General features: G+C 46.6%; 1 protein-coding gene across 1 annotated transcript in view; it reads right to left on the bottom strand.

Moving 5' to 3' along the window:
* LOC134447111 (protein arginine N-methyltransferase 8-B) overlaps positions 1–17,500 on the bottom strand; it is a 66,425-nt gene that overhangs the window by 37,911 nt on the left and 11,014 nt on the right. Inside the window, exons 3-4 of the mRNA XM_063196393.1 lie at positions 5,575–5,805; positions 873–1,028 (exon numbers count right to left, since the gene is read on the bottom strand). Coding sequence (XP_063052463.1) covers positions 873–1,028; positions 5,575–5,805 — 387 coding nt within the window. The remainder of the gene's footprint in view (positions 1–872; positions 1,029–5,574; positions 5,806–17,500) is intronic.

Raw genomic sequence — 17,500 nt, 5'->3', positions numbered from 1 at the left:
ACAAACCACACCACACTTCCGCTTTGCCCAGCCCAGCAAAATTGAACAGCGCTCTTGTCTTGCAGTTTTGCCTAAATGTGTCTGTGTAAAAGTACCCCAAAAAAAGACTTTTCAAAATACACTGCATTCAGGGGCAGAATGTGATTCCGTTGACATGTTTATTTATGGCAGTTTCACAGAAAAAAATGTTAAGTGTTAATTAAAAACACTTAGAGAGAACCCCAGGACCAAATACACTGTGGAAGATGTTAAATCCATTCTCTACTGTAATTGCTGAATTAACACTGCATTTTTTCATGTGTGCTTGCATGACCAAATAGTGAACAAAACGACTGTCCACGGAACCACAGCCAGACCCAATATAGAGTGTAGTGTGAGATGCATGTTTTTACCAGGCTACATACAGTATAGGCTAGGGAATGCACTTTGTTTCTTTAGGATAAATAAAGTATCTATTCATAAATCTGGGTATGAACAGCCACAATATGACATACATGCACAGACATCATATCATATTCACAAGCACATCATTGTACTTCATCACATAACAAACAGTGATGCGCTCCATCTGCCGTGCCAAAGTGCGTGAAGATAACCCAGCACAAAATGGCCACAGGAACAGACAAAGCCAAGAACAGAAACACCTAAAAATATTACGTAAACAGACGATTTGCAGGTGGCAGCTTTGCATAGTACTCCCAATTGGCATGCCAAGTGGGTGGCAGCATTGCACAGGTGGCAGCTTTGCATAGTACTCCCAATTGGCATGCCAAATGGGTGTCTGTGTGTATTTTTGGGATGCCAGCCCTTCCCTCTTATCACCCGCCGAGTGCCCCCCCCCTGCCTGGGCCACAGATCTGTTCCCTTCTTACCCCGTACACGTGCCTGGCACCGGCCTTGGCAGCGAACATGGACAGGATGCCAGTTCCGCTACCCACGTCCAGCACGATCTTGTCCTTGAAGACGTGCTTGTTGTGGTACATGGAGTTCCGGTAGGTCAGCGTCCGAACCTCATCCTTCAGCATCTCCTGGAGAGAGAGAGAGAGAGAGAGAGAGAGAGAGAGAGAGAGAGAGAGAGAGAGAGAGAGAGAGAGAGAGGGAGAGAGAGAGAGAAAGAGAAAGAGAAAGAGAGAGAGAAAGAGAGAGAGAGAGAGAGAGAGAGAGAGAGAGAGAGAGAGAGAGAGAGAGAGAGAGAAAGAGCGATAGAAAGAGAGAGAGGGTGGAGAAATTGACACCTATGTAAACATCTTCACTTGAAGGACAACACCGGAGCAGCACAGATGTATTTCTTTGTGTTTTTATTCAAGTGCACAACATGACTAACGTTTCGATGGTTAGACCATCTTCATCAGAGTCCATGAGTGGAATGGAGAGAAGAGCCTAGTTATCTGAGGCCCTGATTCAGCAGGTGTAGCACCGTGGCATTAGGCTATTGGTCCTTCTCCCAAGGTCTCACTCAGGTTGCCCACACCCACAAACTATTTACAAAAACAAAAACAATGCACATATAAAGATGCAAATATAAATAAATATAAATAAAATTACATATGAAAGGGAGGAAACAAGAAAGGAATCCCAAAAGCCCTATAATTGAAAAATAAATAAATAAACATATAGCCCACCAGATTTAAGAGTAGACCATTAACACCAGTTAAGGTACAGGATCATAACTTTAGGTGTATATCGCTCTAACATTACAGAAAACAAGACAGACTCAGCTCCTCATTGAGGCCAGAGGGTTCGAGTGAGTTCAGCGTATATATCCAAAAAGCTTCTCTGCATAAGAGTTTTTTAATCACATCTCCACCTCTAGGTGGAGTGACAACACGTTCTATGCCCCAAAACTTAAGTGAGGCCGGTGACCCATGTTTGGCTTCCATGTAGTGTCTTGCCATGGCATATGTGGTGTTGTTTGTGCGAATAGCAGTTTTGTGCTCGGCTATTCTCAATTTTAATTGTCGTTTCGTTTGGCCGACGTAAACAAGGCCACATGGGCATTTCAATAGATAAATGACATGTGTGCTGCTACACGTAATAAACGACGATATTTTATATCGTTGCCCTGTGCGCGGATGGCAAAAATATTTAGAGTTTGTGGAGTTTGAACAGTGTGAGCAGTTACCACATTTATAAAAGCCTATGGGTGGACTGGGAAGCCAGGTTGTGGGAGATGGTGTGTTCATATCTGAATGTACAAGGCGGTCACGGATGCTGCGGGCGCGTCTGAAAGTAAAAGTCGGTGGTTCAGAGCAAAACTCATTTAAAGCAGAATCACTTTGTAGTACATGCCAATGCTTGCGAATAATATTCTTAACCCGTCCAGCTGCTGGGGAATAACCAGTGGAAAACCCGATTTTAAAGGTTTTTTGTTTTTTTGTAGATTTGCATAACAGCGTTGACCGATCTGTATGCATTGCCCTTTCGTAGGCCTGGTCGATGTCTGGCTGTGGATAGCCGCGTTGCTGGAAGCGCTCTGACAGTTCCACAGCTTTTACTTTAAAGTCCGCGGTGGAACTGCAATTTCTACGAAGACGCAGAAATTGGCCCGTGGGGATGTTGCGTTTTAAATGGGTGGGATGGTTACTTTCAGCATGTAGGAGTGTATTGCGACTCAAAGGTTTGCGATAAATGGTTGTCTGTAGAACGCAGTTGTCATCTTTGAATATGGTCAGATCTAGAAAGTGAATCTGCTTAAAGTCCGACTCCATTGTAAAGGACAGATAGCTAGTGGTGGAGTTGGCATACGCCAAAAACGCATCTAATTGTGCAGGTGTGCCTCTCCAAACCAGGACGATATCATCAATATATCTCCGGTAGAGGACCATGTTAGAATAAAAGGGATTTTGGTTCGAATTGTGTATGAACCTATGTAAACATCATTTGGACACATGATCAAAGGGAAGGGAAGCCCATGCATACATGCATAATCTAATACATACATATGCAGGCCCCTGCACGTACATGCACACAATATTAAACACACACACACACACACACACACACACACACACACACACACACACACACACACACACACACACACACACACACACACACACACACACAGACTGATCAAACAGAGATGAAAATCAGTTAATAATGTGAGCCCTGAAATACAACTGCAAATGTATTTTCTATTCTGCTCGACATGACACTGTGTATGCACTGTAGGCCTATGTGTGTTTCTGACTGTGTGGGTGTGCTGAAGTTGAATAGGGAGAGTAGTGGGCAGTCAATAACAGCATGATAAACAAAATGTCATGCTTTGTTAAAATGGTCAACGATTGATTACGCTAGCATTTAGGGTAATTTGGTATTGTAATGCCGAGCGAAAAAATGCACTGCCTTTCTGAATGTGCTTCGATCCAATCACAAATGTCAAAAACTCACACTTTGCGACACGACAAGAACTAACAAGGCATATGGACAAAGCAATAACTGTGAATTAGCCCCATTGAATCAGTAGGCGATAAGATATGGTTGTCATGTCACTTTGAGGAGTTCCGGTGAGTCCAACATTACCTTGGGATTATGACAAAGATTAAGGCTAACATCGAACATTATTGTGCATAGATCTAATCCAAACATCTCATCCAAATGTTGAGATTTACATATAGGTTACAAAAATGATACAATATGTCCCAGGTGAAAAAGTGGTTCAATTTAGTACAATAAAAGCACAACTGAAGTGTACTTAGCATGTTAAAAGCGCACTCACACTTTTTGTGCTAAGAAAAAGTATGTTTACAATATGCTTATTTAAAGTGTACTTAAAATTAGATGTAATTAAGTTGCTCTCAAAGAAAGTACACTTTGCGAACCATACATAAAGTGCACTTAGAAGATGTTTGGCTAAAGTGTATTTAGAGGAATATACTAATAGTGTTCTAATAGTGAACTTACTAAAAGTGTATTTTTTAATAACATATTGCAATTGCACTTTTTTTAAGTGCACTTTGATTATACTTCACCCAAGTGACTTCGAAGTGTGATTTTCTATAGTGCGCTTTAAAGTAAATCACTTCAACATATTGGAAGTATACTTTTTCTAAGTGCACCATGATTGTGCTTCATCCAAATATATTCAAAGTGTGCTTACACAAAGTGCATTTACCCATCATGCATCATCATGCATGTACCATCATGTAATGCACTTCTTGGAGCTCAATTTCTCAAACAGAAAGCCATTGACCTCTAAGGAATATCTTTGGTTTGCATGAAAATATTACTCATTGTTATATTCTGTGTTTATTGTAGGAGTTTTAAAAATTTAAAGTGGTACACAAAAAATTACCATGTTCCCACCGTCATTATGATGGTCACGTATCAGTTCTGGTATATATAGGCTCACACTTCCCATAATATCATGGTGTGAGGTAAGTTGGAACTAGTTGTCCAATCAAAGATTGAAGGGTCTTCATTAGTAATCAATTCAAATGATCAAATGCAGGAAGGTGGAACAAGATTGATATGAAGTGAGATGTGTATCTGAAATCTCTGTAACAATGAAATGATTGTAAATGTCAGTCGTGCTAGGCATGCATACTGTATCACTACTGTGACATGTGGCTGTGTGTAATGTACAAGCTCTGAGGACCAGCATAGATTGTAGTATTACATTTATATTATTTCATGTACTTGGGAGTGTACTGTAAATATACTTCAAGCATACCTGTTATATATTTACAATACTTAATATGATATACTTTTTACAGACTTAAAATGTTCCAATGTAGTCCAAAGAAGCATGAAGTTAACATACTTTTATTGTACTTCTAGTAACAATAAAATGTTATAGAAGTGTACTCAAGCACACTATTAATGCCATACGAATGCATGAAAAGCGTGTTTGGAGCATACTTTCAAAAGTATGCTTGTAGTGCACTTGAAGTTGTCCAAAAGCGGTGCCAATTTAGCATCCTCAGTGTGCTGCAAGTGTGCTGAAGTACTGCTTTAGTAGTGCTTCAGCGCACTAATAGTGCAATGAAGCGCACTTTAAATCGCCGAAAATAGTACACTTTGTACTAAGTACGGTCAAAAAAAGTACACTTTAAGTATATGGGTTTTTCACCTGGGGTAGCTTGATATAAAAAATACTATGCTATGAAAACAGCAGATTAAAGTCGAATGGTAGAACATGAACACAGCATAGAGTACAGTTAGAAACAGTCAGAGAATGTGCATTCAGTGTCAGAGTTGCTCAACCCATCCTCCAGATAGGCCTATATGTGTATGATTGTGACTCTTCTCTGCCTCTACTGTAAATTCCGGCCTATCAGCTGGTACTTTTTTTTTCATGGTTTGAAACCCTGCAAATTATACCATGATGCTGCTAATGAATGGATTATTACATGTTTCAAGCACAAAGTGAGGGGACTTAATGTCTTGTAAATATCCCATGATACAACCTGTGGCTTACACAGAGGAGCGGGCTTAAAGTATATACAAAGGTGTGGGTGCATCTCATATTCAGGTGCAGCTTATAGACCAGACATTATTTTTACAGTACTTTTCACTGCAATAATACTGAACTACGACATAATTCATCTGGGGGTGCCAAGCCAAACCCCTCACCTCGTGTATGCCAAAGTGGGCGTAGGAGTCAAAGTAGTAGTCCCGCGAGGTCATGTCCTCCGGGTCCAGGAACTTGGCCATCTTCCCGCGGCCGGGGCAGCTGGGCAGGGAGGTGGAGTGCGGCGTGTGGGCCGGCCGGGGTAGGTGGTGCACCGAGGAGATGGAGGAGGTGACCGGCTTGGGCAGCGGGGACGGCTGAGACTGGGAGGGGGCGGCGCTCAGGGGCTGCTGCTGCAGAGAGAAAAGGGGGGGGGCACAGAATGATGAGAAAGATGGAACAGTAAAGAGAAGAAGATGCATAGAGGGAGAAAGTGAAAGGAAAGAGGTCTGAGAAAAGAGTACTGGCTGGGACTGAGACAGAGCTGTACTCAGGGCCTGCTGCTGCAGAGGGAGGGGGTCACAGAAGAGAAAAGATGGATGGGCACAGAATGATGAGAAAGATGGAGTAGTAAAGAGAAAGAACATATATAGAGGGAGAAAGTGAAAGAATAGAGTACTGAGGAAAGAGTGCTGACTGGGACGGACACAGAGCTGCGGTCAGCGGCTGGTACTACAGAGGGGCAGGAGAGAGAGAGAGAGAGAGAGAGAGAGAGAGAGAGAGAGAGAGAGAGAGAGAGAGAGAGAGAGAGAGAGAGAGAGAGAGAGAGAGAGAGAGAGTGGAATATTGAAAGGAAAAGAGAAATACGAGTACAAACTGCTGCTGCAGAGGATCAAGAGACAGACAGACAGACAGAGAATGAGAAGAGGGAAAATCCAGTACAAAGAAACAAAAACCATAAATAAAATAAATAAAAAAGAAACAAAAACCATAGATGGAGAAATGGAAAGGAATTGGTAAAAACTTTGATCTCAGAGAAAAAAAAAGCATGGACAGCTGCTGCTAGAAGAGACAGACAGAGAGAGGATGAGAAGGAGGGGAAACATAGTGAAGAACTGAAGGATAGAGGGAGAGAGTGACATGAAGAAAAAAAGTCCATCCCAGTAAAAACAAAGAAAGAAGACACAGAGAGAAACATAAGGGGTGAAGAGGAGAGTGAAAGATTTATAAAGAAGAAAAAATGAGAGAGTGAAACCCAGAGGCACACAATGGAGAAAACAAAACAAAAAAAACGGGCACAGATAGTATGTCTTAGATGTATGGGGGAGAGAGAGAGAGAGAGAGAGAGAGAGAGAGAGAGAGAGAGAGAGAGAGAAAGAGAAAGAGAGAAAGAGATATTTTAATCCCTTTATTGAACCAACCATGGTCCACACATCCACCAAAAAATCCCACCTCCCAACTCACCCTACCCTACCCCATTAAAACCAACCCCTTACCAAAGAAAACTTAACCCACCACCCGCAATGAGCCGTCCACACCCCCTTATCCACACACCACTTCTCATCAAAGAGTTCAAGGTTGTCTATAGCCTGATAGTAGGCATGCTGTACCGTGATCCTGGACTCAACCAGGGCCTTGAACATTCCCACCCGGTCCCCGAGACACCCCTCTTCCTCCAGTCTGTTATTTCCAAATGCACAACTTGGCTTGCCCCATCAGAGAGAGAGAGAGAGAGAGAGAGAGAGAGAGAGAGAGAGAGAGAGAGAGAGACAGACAGACAGACAGACAGACAGACAGACAGACAGACAGACAGACAGACAGACAGAGACAGAGAGTAGTAGGGAAACAAGAGCAAAAATGATAAAACAAATGCAGACACAAAGAGAGTGGGAGAACAGCAAAGACAGCGAGGCAAGTAGGGAGCAAGGGGTGGAGGGCAGACACAGCCCTGGAGACAGTGGTAAACACAAAGATGCCATGATGAAGCGGACGCGTTAAACACGGGGAGACAGCCAGGACGTGACGTGTGGATGATAAATGGAGCGAGACGAGACGCGACGCGGGAGAAGAATGGGTCTGCCAGACGTGCGCCTTGTAAACGGAGGAAGTAATGGAGAGAGATAAAACGTAGCGACTTCAAAAACTGATAAGTGATAAAAAAAGAAGGGATTCATTACAAAGTCAGGATATGAAAACTTCGAGCCATTCAGGCGACTTGATTTAGTGCCCCCGTCCAAATGACCTGAAGTTCTTTACAACACAGCTGAAATGACAGGACAGGACAGTGTGTTTCTAAAACCATTCATAGATCCTCTCTAATGCCCGGCGGGCCCATGGCTTGGCTTGTTTAACAACCCCTGTATATGTATGACCTCCCGCAGAGGAGAATTTAATTTGCAAGGCGATCCTATAACAAGCTGGAGGAAACATAAAACTACTCAGAGAGAGAGAGAGAGAGAGAGAGAGAGAGAGAGAGAGAGAGAGAGAGAGAGAGAGAGCGGACAGTACATCATGAATGCAATATAGACATGGAGGACAAAATATAATTGAATATCCGACATAATGTAAATGAGTGTCCAAGTTCGATAGTGCAATTTGCCACTTGGTGAGTTACAAAGCCTGGGCCTTCTCTTTGCTTTCACGGTCATTCCTGAATTGACCAATGAAAAGTTGCGCTTTTCCAACAATATGATTGAGTGGAGGCATACAAAGAACCTTTTCGTGTAATGGCACTGGTGAGTGAACTACAATATCATATAGAGTTTTAGTTTCAGACCTAATCAAATGAGGGGTCTGATTGGTTGGAGCTTCCTCCAGTAACATTCAAGGCATTTGATAGATAGATGTAGGTTACGTCTAGCCAGGCCACACCCTCCTAATGAGACAACACCTTCAGCGTAGCTTCTAATCAGGCCAGGAGCAATACAAACATAGAAAAATTGGTAACTCCTCCCACTTTGCCCGGAAGGGAACAACCAGTAGCAAACCAAAGGTGGCAGGTCAACCATGCCGTTTAGGAAATGTTAATTGTTATGCTCTTGGTCAGTCTGGAAGAGATTCAAAAGTCGATGATGATCAGGCAAGGTTACGCCCACCTCTGAGAAGTTAGTACTTGAGAGATTGGCTGTGAACTTTGTTGTTACAGTAGCCATGCTAGTACACCACAGTGAACCAACACAGAAAACCACCAGTTCTGTGGTCCGTNTCTCGAAAGCGTCTTTGCTATCGTCATTAGCAAAGTCCTTCATACGAGTGACTCAACTCTCTCTCGACAGCGACGCTCATGTTAGAAAGGTAAGGGTTAAATGACTGTTATTAGTCTATGTGCCATATATGGACATTACGTGGTCATGTGACTCCAGGCACGTCTTTCTAGAAGCTTTAGATTTTTCCCTCAAACTCCGGTTCACTCGGCAGTGGAGTGTTCGGTTTTTCTGTTGGTGCCACGGACACTTTACTCGCCTGACACTCGTGTTTGTGTGCGTCCATGATCCCGTGAGTAGTTTGCTGTCATTTATATTTGTCAGTATTTGTTGTAGCTTCATGTTGTTAAGATTTATGAGTCCTGGAAATGAAGCTAACTGTAGCTAACCGTTTTGTACTTGCTATTAGCTTAGCAGGCATGCTTAGTCATTGTCAGTAATTTTAGTTATGCTGCTAAGTTGTCTGTAAGCCATTTCGGTTCAGTACTTGTCTTTATTTAATTAAGATGAGCCCATTTGTATCTTGCTTTGTTTAGTATGATTGTAATGTCATATTATGCTGTGTGATTTCGCCAAGTGTTTGTTACTGTCCTTTTGGGATTTAGCCCACTAGTATAAGCCACATGTTAAGACAGTAATATTCCAAGATGGAGCTAGCCTTATGTTGCCTCATGTACAATGACTGTGTAAGGTCATTGCCTTATGTTAATATATGTTTTTATTTATTCTGTTTTATTACAGAAACCACACACATGCTTAATTACAAGGTTATGTTAGGATGATTTATTAATAAAGAAGAAAAGGACTGCAATACTGGCTCCAGCATTTATTCTCATTCTGATCGGATGAACCTCAGTGTTCACACCCCATCCCGAACCCACTCTTCTTAACATTTTATGGTGCCGAAACCCGGGATTTGGTGATTACTGAGGACCCAAGATGTTTGGAAGCCAGGAGCAGCATCAGTATGAGCCAACAAGTCTCCCTCCCCGCGCCATCCGACCGCCGGGCCACCTGGACGCCTATGAGGTGTCTTATGCCCCCCACCGTCGTTCGGCCAGTGACCACGGTATGCTGGAAGAGGATGGAAGTGGTGATGAGGAGAGAGAGGTTACAGCCCACCTGCCCACTACTCAGCACACACCGGTGGTAGGAGTTGCCAGCGCAGCCAGAGGCACAGTGAGTAGTCATGCGGCGGCATCCGCTCATACAGCAGCAAACAGCACCATTCATGCACTAAGTGAACAGAACAGGATACTTATGGAGGCAGTTAAGGTTCTAACAGATAGGTTGGATAGATCAGTTAATTCTACCCCACGTCAGCACCTCTCATTCACACCTCATGCAGCATATCCTGATCAGCCTGTCCACTCAGCGCAACATAGTAGTGCAGCTGCATTCCAGTCACAGATGCCAGCCTACCCTCCTCCAGCGCCACATCTGCTGCCAACCTCCTATCAGTACGCTAGTTATGGCGCACAGTCCCAAGGCCCACCACCAGTAATTCCAGTTAGTGAGCCAGCGGAACCAAATGGATTGCAGTATGCTAGGCAAGGGTTGGAGCGCTTGCACTTGCACTCACCACGCCAGCAGCCTCCCCAAGAGCCTCAACTACAGCAGCAGGATGGCAGACCCGGCTCCCCCAACAGCCGTTCGTATGGGCCCAGTAGTATGCATAATGCACCACAGTCTCCACGGTCTCGACCCTCCCCTGCTAGTAGCCGTTCTCACTCCCCTTCCCCACCACAAACGGAGAGAACGTACAGAGGCCCTAAGCCTACTATACCGCAGTTCACCAGTGATGATCCACGTCAGTTCGCAAGGCTGAAGCTGTCCTTAGAGAACCTTCTACCCGAAGACGCCACTGAACGCTTCAAATACCAAGTGCTAGTGGATCACTTGAAATTCGAAGATGCACAACTAATAGCTGACTCGTACTGCAACTCAAGCCACCCTTACAGTGACACCATGCACTCACTGACCGAGCACTATGGGCAGCCCCATAAGTTATCACTGAGGAGGATAGCCGAGGTAATGGACGAGCCAGATGTTAGAAGTGGAGATCTCAGAGCATTCCGCAGATTTGGTCTGAAGGTACGCGGCCTGGTCGGAATGCTGGACCAAATGGGCGATGACGGGGCCATTGAACTGCACTGTGGGTCTCATGTGGCCAGACTCCTCTCTAAGCTCCCACATGACCTACGTAGCAACTTCAAGAGGCATGTACACCCTAAGAAGAAGCCGGTGCCATCTTTGTGGGACTTTGCGGAATGGCTTGAGTTTGAGCTGGAGGTGCAGGGCACAGAAGTCAAGCCAGCGCGTGCGGATGCTGGGGATGCACCCAAGAAAGCAAGGGAGAAGTATGACCGCAAGTCAAAGGGACATACCACTACTGTGCTAATGGGAGTCCAGTCTCCTTCAAGCACCCCACCAGCCACGCCTCCTACATCTGAGCCAGCGTCTGAAGCTGCCGGCGAGGCAGCCAAGATCTACTGCCCCTATTGTGACAACAATAAGCATTACCTCAACCAGTGCGGTAACTTCCAGTTGCTGAACAATGAGCAGAAGACAGCCTGGATAAAGACCAACTTCCGGTGCTGGAGATGTGGTCGGAAGCACCAGGCAGTCAAGTGCCGGTTGAAGGCCACCTGTCAGACCTGCAAGGGCAAACACCTGGCTGTACTCCACGACCTCAACTCCAGGCCTCAGACTCAAGGTGAGAAACCACCAGCGGTGGCCCAGACCCCAACTGAGACCCTGTACTTAGACAGGCCGGGGCACAGCAGCAGTGTGCTTCTGAAAGTAGTGAAAGTGCTCCTCTGTAATGGCCCGTGTACTCTGACCACGTACGCCATCCTAGACGATGGATCCGAGAGAACCATACTGCTACATGGCGCCGCAGAGCAACTAGGCTTAGTTGGCCAACCTGAGACCCTCTCTCTCCGGACGGTGAAGAACGACGCTCAGGTCATAACAGGAGCAAGAGTCACCTTCACACTGCTATCTGCCTCACAGCCAAGGAAGAAGTTCACCATCAAGGGTGCATTCACCGCCAAGCAGTTTGGCCTAGCCAGACACACCCATCCAGTAGCAAAACTTCTTGGAAAGTACCCCCACCTTCAAGGCCTGCCACTCCAGCCACTCGACAACGTCCAGCCAATGCTGTTGATAGGCTCGGACCACCCCGACTTGATCACGCCAATCGAGCCAGTACGGTTGGGCCCGCCAGGTGGTCCTGCAGCTATCCGCAGCAGACTGGGGTGGACCTTGCAAGGACCAACAAGACCAATCCAGTACGGCCTGACCCCCCAACAGTCCCTGTTCACCACTCTCAAGCCCCCTTCGTTAGAGCTGCGTGAACATGTTGAAAGGTTATGGCAACTCGACGTACTGCCCTACCGGAGTGAGAAGGAGGTGGTCCGCTCCCGCAGTGACAAGGAAGCAGTGGAGCTGCTACAGTCCAAGACTGTAAGAGTGGATGTGGATGGCACCCTCAGGTACGCAACACCTCTTCTGAGGAGAAAGTCCACACCACAGTTGAAAGCCCCACCTCAGGCAGTCATGCCACTACTGCGAGGAACTGAGAAGCGCCTGAGTAAAGATCCCGAGCTTGCCAAAGTGTACAACGAAGAGATCCAGAAGCTGGAGGACGCGGGATATGTCACCAGGTTGCCAGTCGACAAGCCGGATGAGTCTCCTGAGTCGTGGTACATACCACACCATCTCGTCAGCCACAATGGCAAGCATCGGGTGGTTTTCAACTGCTCTTTCCGCTACCAAGGTGGCAACCTCAATGAATGCCTGCTAGCTGGACCGACCCTTGGTGCCACTCTCCTTGGGGTGTTGCTGCGATTCAGAGAACACACAGTCGCCTTCGCCAGTGACATCAAGGGGATGTTTCACCAGGTGCGCCTGTTGCCTGAGGATAAACCCCTGCTTCGATTCCTCTGGCGAGACCTGAAGAGTGAGGCCCCAGCAGCGGTCTACCAGTGGAATGTCCTTCCCTTTGGCACAACATGCAGCCCATGTTGTGCAACATTCGCCCTACAAAAGCATGTCACTGATCACAGTGACCCCCAGGAGGATGTCCGTACAGCAGTGGAGCACCACTTCTACGTGGACAACTGGCTGCAGAGCTGCGCCATCAGGGAAGACGCGAAGGCTCTAGTTGACAAGCTTCGAGTGCTACTGGCAGAGGGAGGCTTCTCTCTGCGTCAGTGGGCCAGCAACGACCCACAAGTCATTAGTCACCTCCCCGCTGTCGACCGCTCAGCTAGCACAGAGCTCTGGCTTTCCCACCAACAACCAGACGCCAAGGAGTCCACGCTGGGCCTGCAATGGCACTGCCAAACAGATACGCTGACTTACAAGTGTCGCCCTTCAGAAAGCCAAGTGCCCCTCACTATGCGGACCATTTACCGCATTCTGGCCAGTCAGTATGACCCTTTGGGTTACATCATCCCGTACACGACGAGGGCAAAGATACTGGTCCAGAAGCTCTGGGAGAAACAGAGGGATTGGGATGATCCCCAACTGCCAACCGACATTCTCCAAGCTTGGGAGATCTGGCAACGAGAGTTGGAGCACATGGAGAGGATCTCCCTTCCAAGATGCTACGTCACCGCTGCCCTCGATTCACCAGCAGCATGGAGAGATATCCACATATTCTCGGACGCCTCTGAGCAGGCCTACGGATCAGTGGGCTACCTTCGCACTGAGGATACCGCTGGTCAAGTACAGGTAGCCTTCCTATCAGCCCGCTCCAGAGTTGCACCTAAGCGACGATTGTCCATGCCCAGGCTAGAGCTTTGCGCAGCTCTTACAGGGGCTCAGCTGGCAAGAACACTCAAGACAGAGCTCACGCTGGACATTCGCCATGTTCATATGTGGACCGATTCATCCACTGTGTTGACCTGGATCACCTCCGACTCGTGTCGATACAAAGTCTTTGTCGGCACAAGGATTGCAGAAATCCAGGAGCTCACAGACCTCCAAATGTGGCACTACATCCCATCCGAGGCCAACCCAGCTGATGACCTAACGCGGGGTAAGACCCTCTCCCAGCTGGCAGAGCCATCCCACTGGAGTCAAGGTCCTGCCTTTCTGCTGGAACACCCTAATAACTGGCCCGTACCACCCCAGACCACATTGGTTACCCCCGACGTGGAGGAAAGGAAGCCGATATCCTGTGCTCATGTAGTCACAAACCATCCTGTGCCAGACATCACACAGTATCAGACCTTTCAAGACCTGGTCGAGGCCACAGCGCAGGGGCTACACGGGGCGGCCAACCAGCAGGGCAGCCCTTCAGCTGAAACCTACAGAGAGGCTGAACTTTGCCTCTATCGAGATGCACAAGCATCTACCTTCTCTGAAGACGTCAAAGCCCTCACTTCAGGGAAACCAGTGCCTTCCACAAGTAGACTCCTCGAGCTTGCACCTGAGTTGGACTCAGATGGTCTAATAAGGGTTGGTGGTCGTCTACGTCGTGCAGAAGTTCTGGATCTGGAAGAAGTACACCCTGTAGTACTAGACCCTAAACATCACCTCACCACTCTTCTGATCAAGCAGTATGATGAAGAGCTGCGTCATCCCGGATCAGAAAGACTCTTCGCTGGGCTGAGACGGAAGTTCTGGATTCTGAGAGGCCGGGAGGCCATCAAGAGACATCAGCACTACTGCACACAGTGTCAACTGTGGCGCGGCAAGCCAGAGGTCCCACGCATGGCCGACCTGCCTCCGTCTCGTCTCAGACTCTTCAAGCCAGCGTTCCACTCAACCGGAGTTGACTGCTTCGGGCCCTTCATCATCCGGGTGGGTCGACGCAGTGAGAAGAGATGGGGAGTGATTTTTAAGTGTCTGACTACGAGGGCAGTCTACCTCGACCTGCTGAGTAGTATTGACACCGACTCGTTCCTCATGGCACTCCGCCGGTTTGTCTCCAGGAGGGGGAAACCTCACGAGTTGTTGTCTGACCAGGGGACAAATTTCAAGAGTGGCCAGAGGGAACTGAAGGAGGCATACGCTGCCATGCAACCGAGTCTGCAGTCTCTACTCGCCAAGCAACAAATCAAGTTCCTGTTCAACCCTCCAGGAGCGCCTCATTTCGGAGGTACCTGGGAGCGCGAGATCAGGTCTCTGAAATCAGCCCTCCACGTGACGCTTGGCAGTCAGTCTGTCACGGAAGAGACACTGAGAACAGTCCTGACTGAGATAGAAGGGATACTGAACTCAAAGCCCCTTGCCTATGCGTCATCTGATGTGGCTGATGTGGACCCAGTCACTCCGAACAGCCTCCTGATGGGACGACCAGACTCCTCACTACCTCAAGTAGTCTATCCTGCATCGGAGCTGCTAACCCGGAAACGCTGGCGACACAGTCAAGTCCTGACAGACCATTTCTGGTCTCACTTCATTCGGCGGTACCTGCCGACCCTTCAGCCACGAAGCAAGTGGACCAAGGAGACAGACAACCTCCAGACTGGGACAGTTGTGATGATCGTCGATCAGCACCTGCCTCGGGCCCTGTGGCCTGTGGGTGTGGTAACCCACACTACTGCCGGAGCTGATGGGAGGGTCCGATCGGCCACGGTTCGAGTGAAGGACCGCGACTACACCCGACCTGTTTCCAGACTGGTTCGCCTGCCAGCCCTGCCTGAAGATAAGACTGACTAACCCTTTTTTCCCCCTACAGGATTGTTTACGTATTGTTTTTCCTTGTTGGGCAAATTTACAGAGTAAATTTGGGGGCGGCGTTGTTAGAAAGGTAAGGGTTAAATGACTGTTATTACTCTATGTGCCATATATGGACATTACGTGGTCATGTGACTCCAGGCACGTCTTTCTAGAAGCTTTAGTTTTTTCCCTCAAACTCCGGTTCACTCGGCAGTGGAGTGTTCGGTTTTTCTGTTGGTGCCACGGACACTTTACTCGCCTGACACTCGTGTTTGTGTGCGTCCATGATCCCGTGAGTAGTTTGCTGTCATTTATATTTGTCAGTATTTGTTGTAGCTTCATGTTGTTAAGATTTATGAGTAATGGAAATGAAGCTAACTGTAGCTAACCGTTTTGTACTTGCTATTAGCTTAGCATGTATGCTTTGTCATTGTCAGTCATTTTAGTTAAGCTGCTAAGTTGTCTGTAAGCCATTTCGGTTCTGTACTTGTCTTTACTTAATTAAGATGAGCCCATTTTGTATCTTGCTTTGTTTAGTATGATTGTAATGTCATATTATGCTGTGTGATTTCCCTAAGTGTTTGTTACTGTCCTTTTGGGATTTAGCCCACTAGTGTGAGCCACATGTTAGACAGTAATTTTCCAAGATGGAGCTAGCCTTATGTTGCCTCATGTACGATGACAGTGTAAGGTCATTGCCTTATGTTAATATGTTTTTATTTATTCTGTTTTATTACAGAAACCACACACATGCTTAATTACAAGGTTATGTTAGGATGATTTATTAATAAAGAAGAAAAGGACTGCAATACTGGCTCCAGCATTTATTCTCATTCTGATCGGATGAACCTCAGTGTTCACACCCCATCCCGAACCCACTCTTCTTAACAGCTCACCACTAAATCCAAGGGAACGCTAAGACGGTCTTAAGACAGTCTTAAGACGGTTAGCAACGACAAGAATCGAGAAACGGACCCCTGGTCAGCTCTTAATATTTTTTTCTGGCAACACCTGTCCCACACTGCATGATGTTCACACTCAGGCAAACGCTGTCATTTTCTAATGCCAAACATCATGCTCGCTTAATGTATTCATCTGCTGACTCACTAGCTCACTCACTCACTCTCATTCTCTCCCTCAGCTCACTCACACTGTAAAACATTGAACGCCAGTTAAACGTAAAATGGTGAGTTGCCCTGCTGTTTTAAGTTTGTAAGTCAACTCAACTCGAGACTTAACTCAACTCAAGGCTTTCTCGGGTTGAGTTAACTTTTATGTTTAACTGGCTGCAATGTTTTACAGTGCACTCACTTGCTGCTGACTTGACCTCAAGGCAGGACCCTCTTGTATTGGTGCTGGGGGAGGTATTTGGATCTTGGCAAGGTGTATGGAGGGGAACCTGGGGCCCTGTGAGCAATTATTCCGCCACTGCTTGACTTCCTCTCTTGTTCACCTGCCATTCTCTAAATCACTTACCCACCCACTCATTCAATCATTCAACTCACTCATTTAATCAGTCATCCCTTTCATTCAGTCACTCATCTCCTTACCTACCCACTCACTCACGAGTCATAAGCCAATTCAACCAAGTGTGCAATTTGCACTGGGGTTACAGAGAGGTCATCATGAGCCCCTGTTCACTCACTCAACTCACAAACAAAACCTTCCTACCAAGTCAACTCATTTACCCGTTCACTCACTCACTCACTCACTCACTCACTCACTCACTCACTCACTCACTCACTCACTCACTCACTCACTCACTCACTCACTCACTCACTCACTCACTCACATAATGTAGCTGTCCCATTAATTCAGTCAGTCACTCAAAACCTACCCATCCAACTCACACTTATTGGTCTACTGTACCTACAGTATAGATTAATTTCACTCATTCACTTACATATTCACTCACGTATGCAGTCATTCGCTCATCCATCCCCTACAGTATGTGTTCACTGACCCACTCTTGCAGAGCTTGCAGAGCCAACAGCAATAAGCAGAAGCAAATCAACTCAGCAGCATGACAAATAAACACACTTCCAATCCTGTTAAGCCTGCTTTATGCATGTCTTGCATTTCCACTGAATACCTTTCCGGATTTGCATATCCTAGCAACCTGCAGTTGTTTGCTCACCATGGTAACAAAATATATAGCAGGAGATCAAAGAGACAATATTAGATTCCAAGTAGCCTATGCAGAGCAACAATAAACAGTGCTCGAAAATGT

The sequence above is a fragment of the Engraulis encrasicolus genome, chromosome 4, assembly GCF_034702125.1.
Source record: "Engraulis encrasicolus isolate BLACKSEA-1 chromosome 4, IST_EnEncr_1.0, whole genome shotgun sequence".
Classification (NCBI taxonomy): Eukaryota; Metazoa; Chordata; class Actinopteri; order Clupeiformes; family Engraulidae; genus Engraulis; species Engraulis encrasicolus.
Note: the sequence above shows the minus strand (reverse complement) of the source record. Positions and strands in the feature narration are given on the sequence as shown.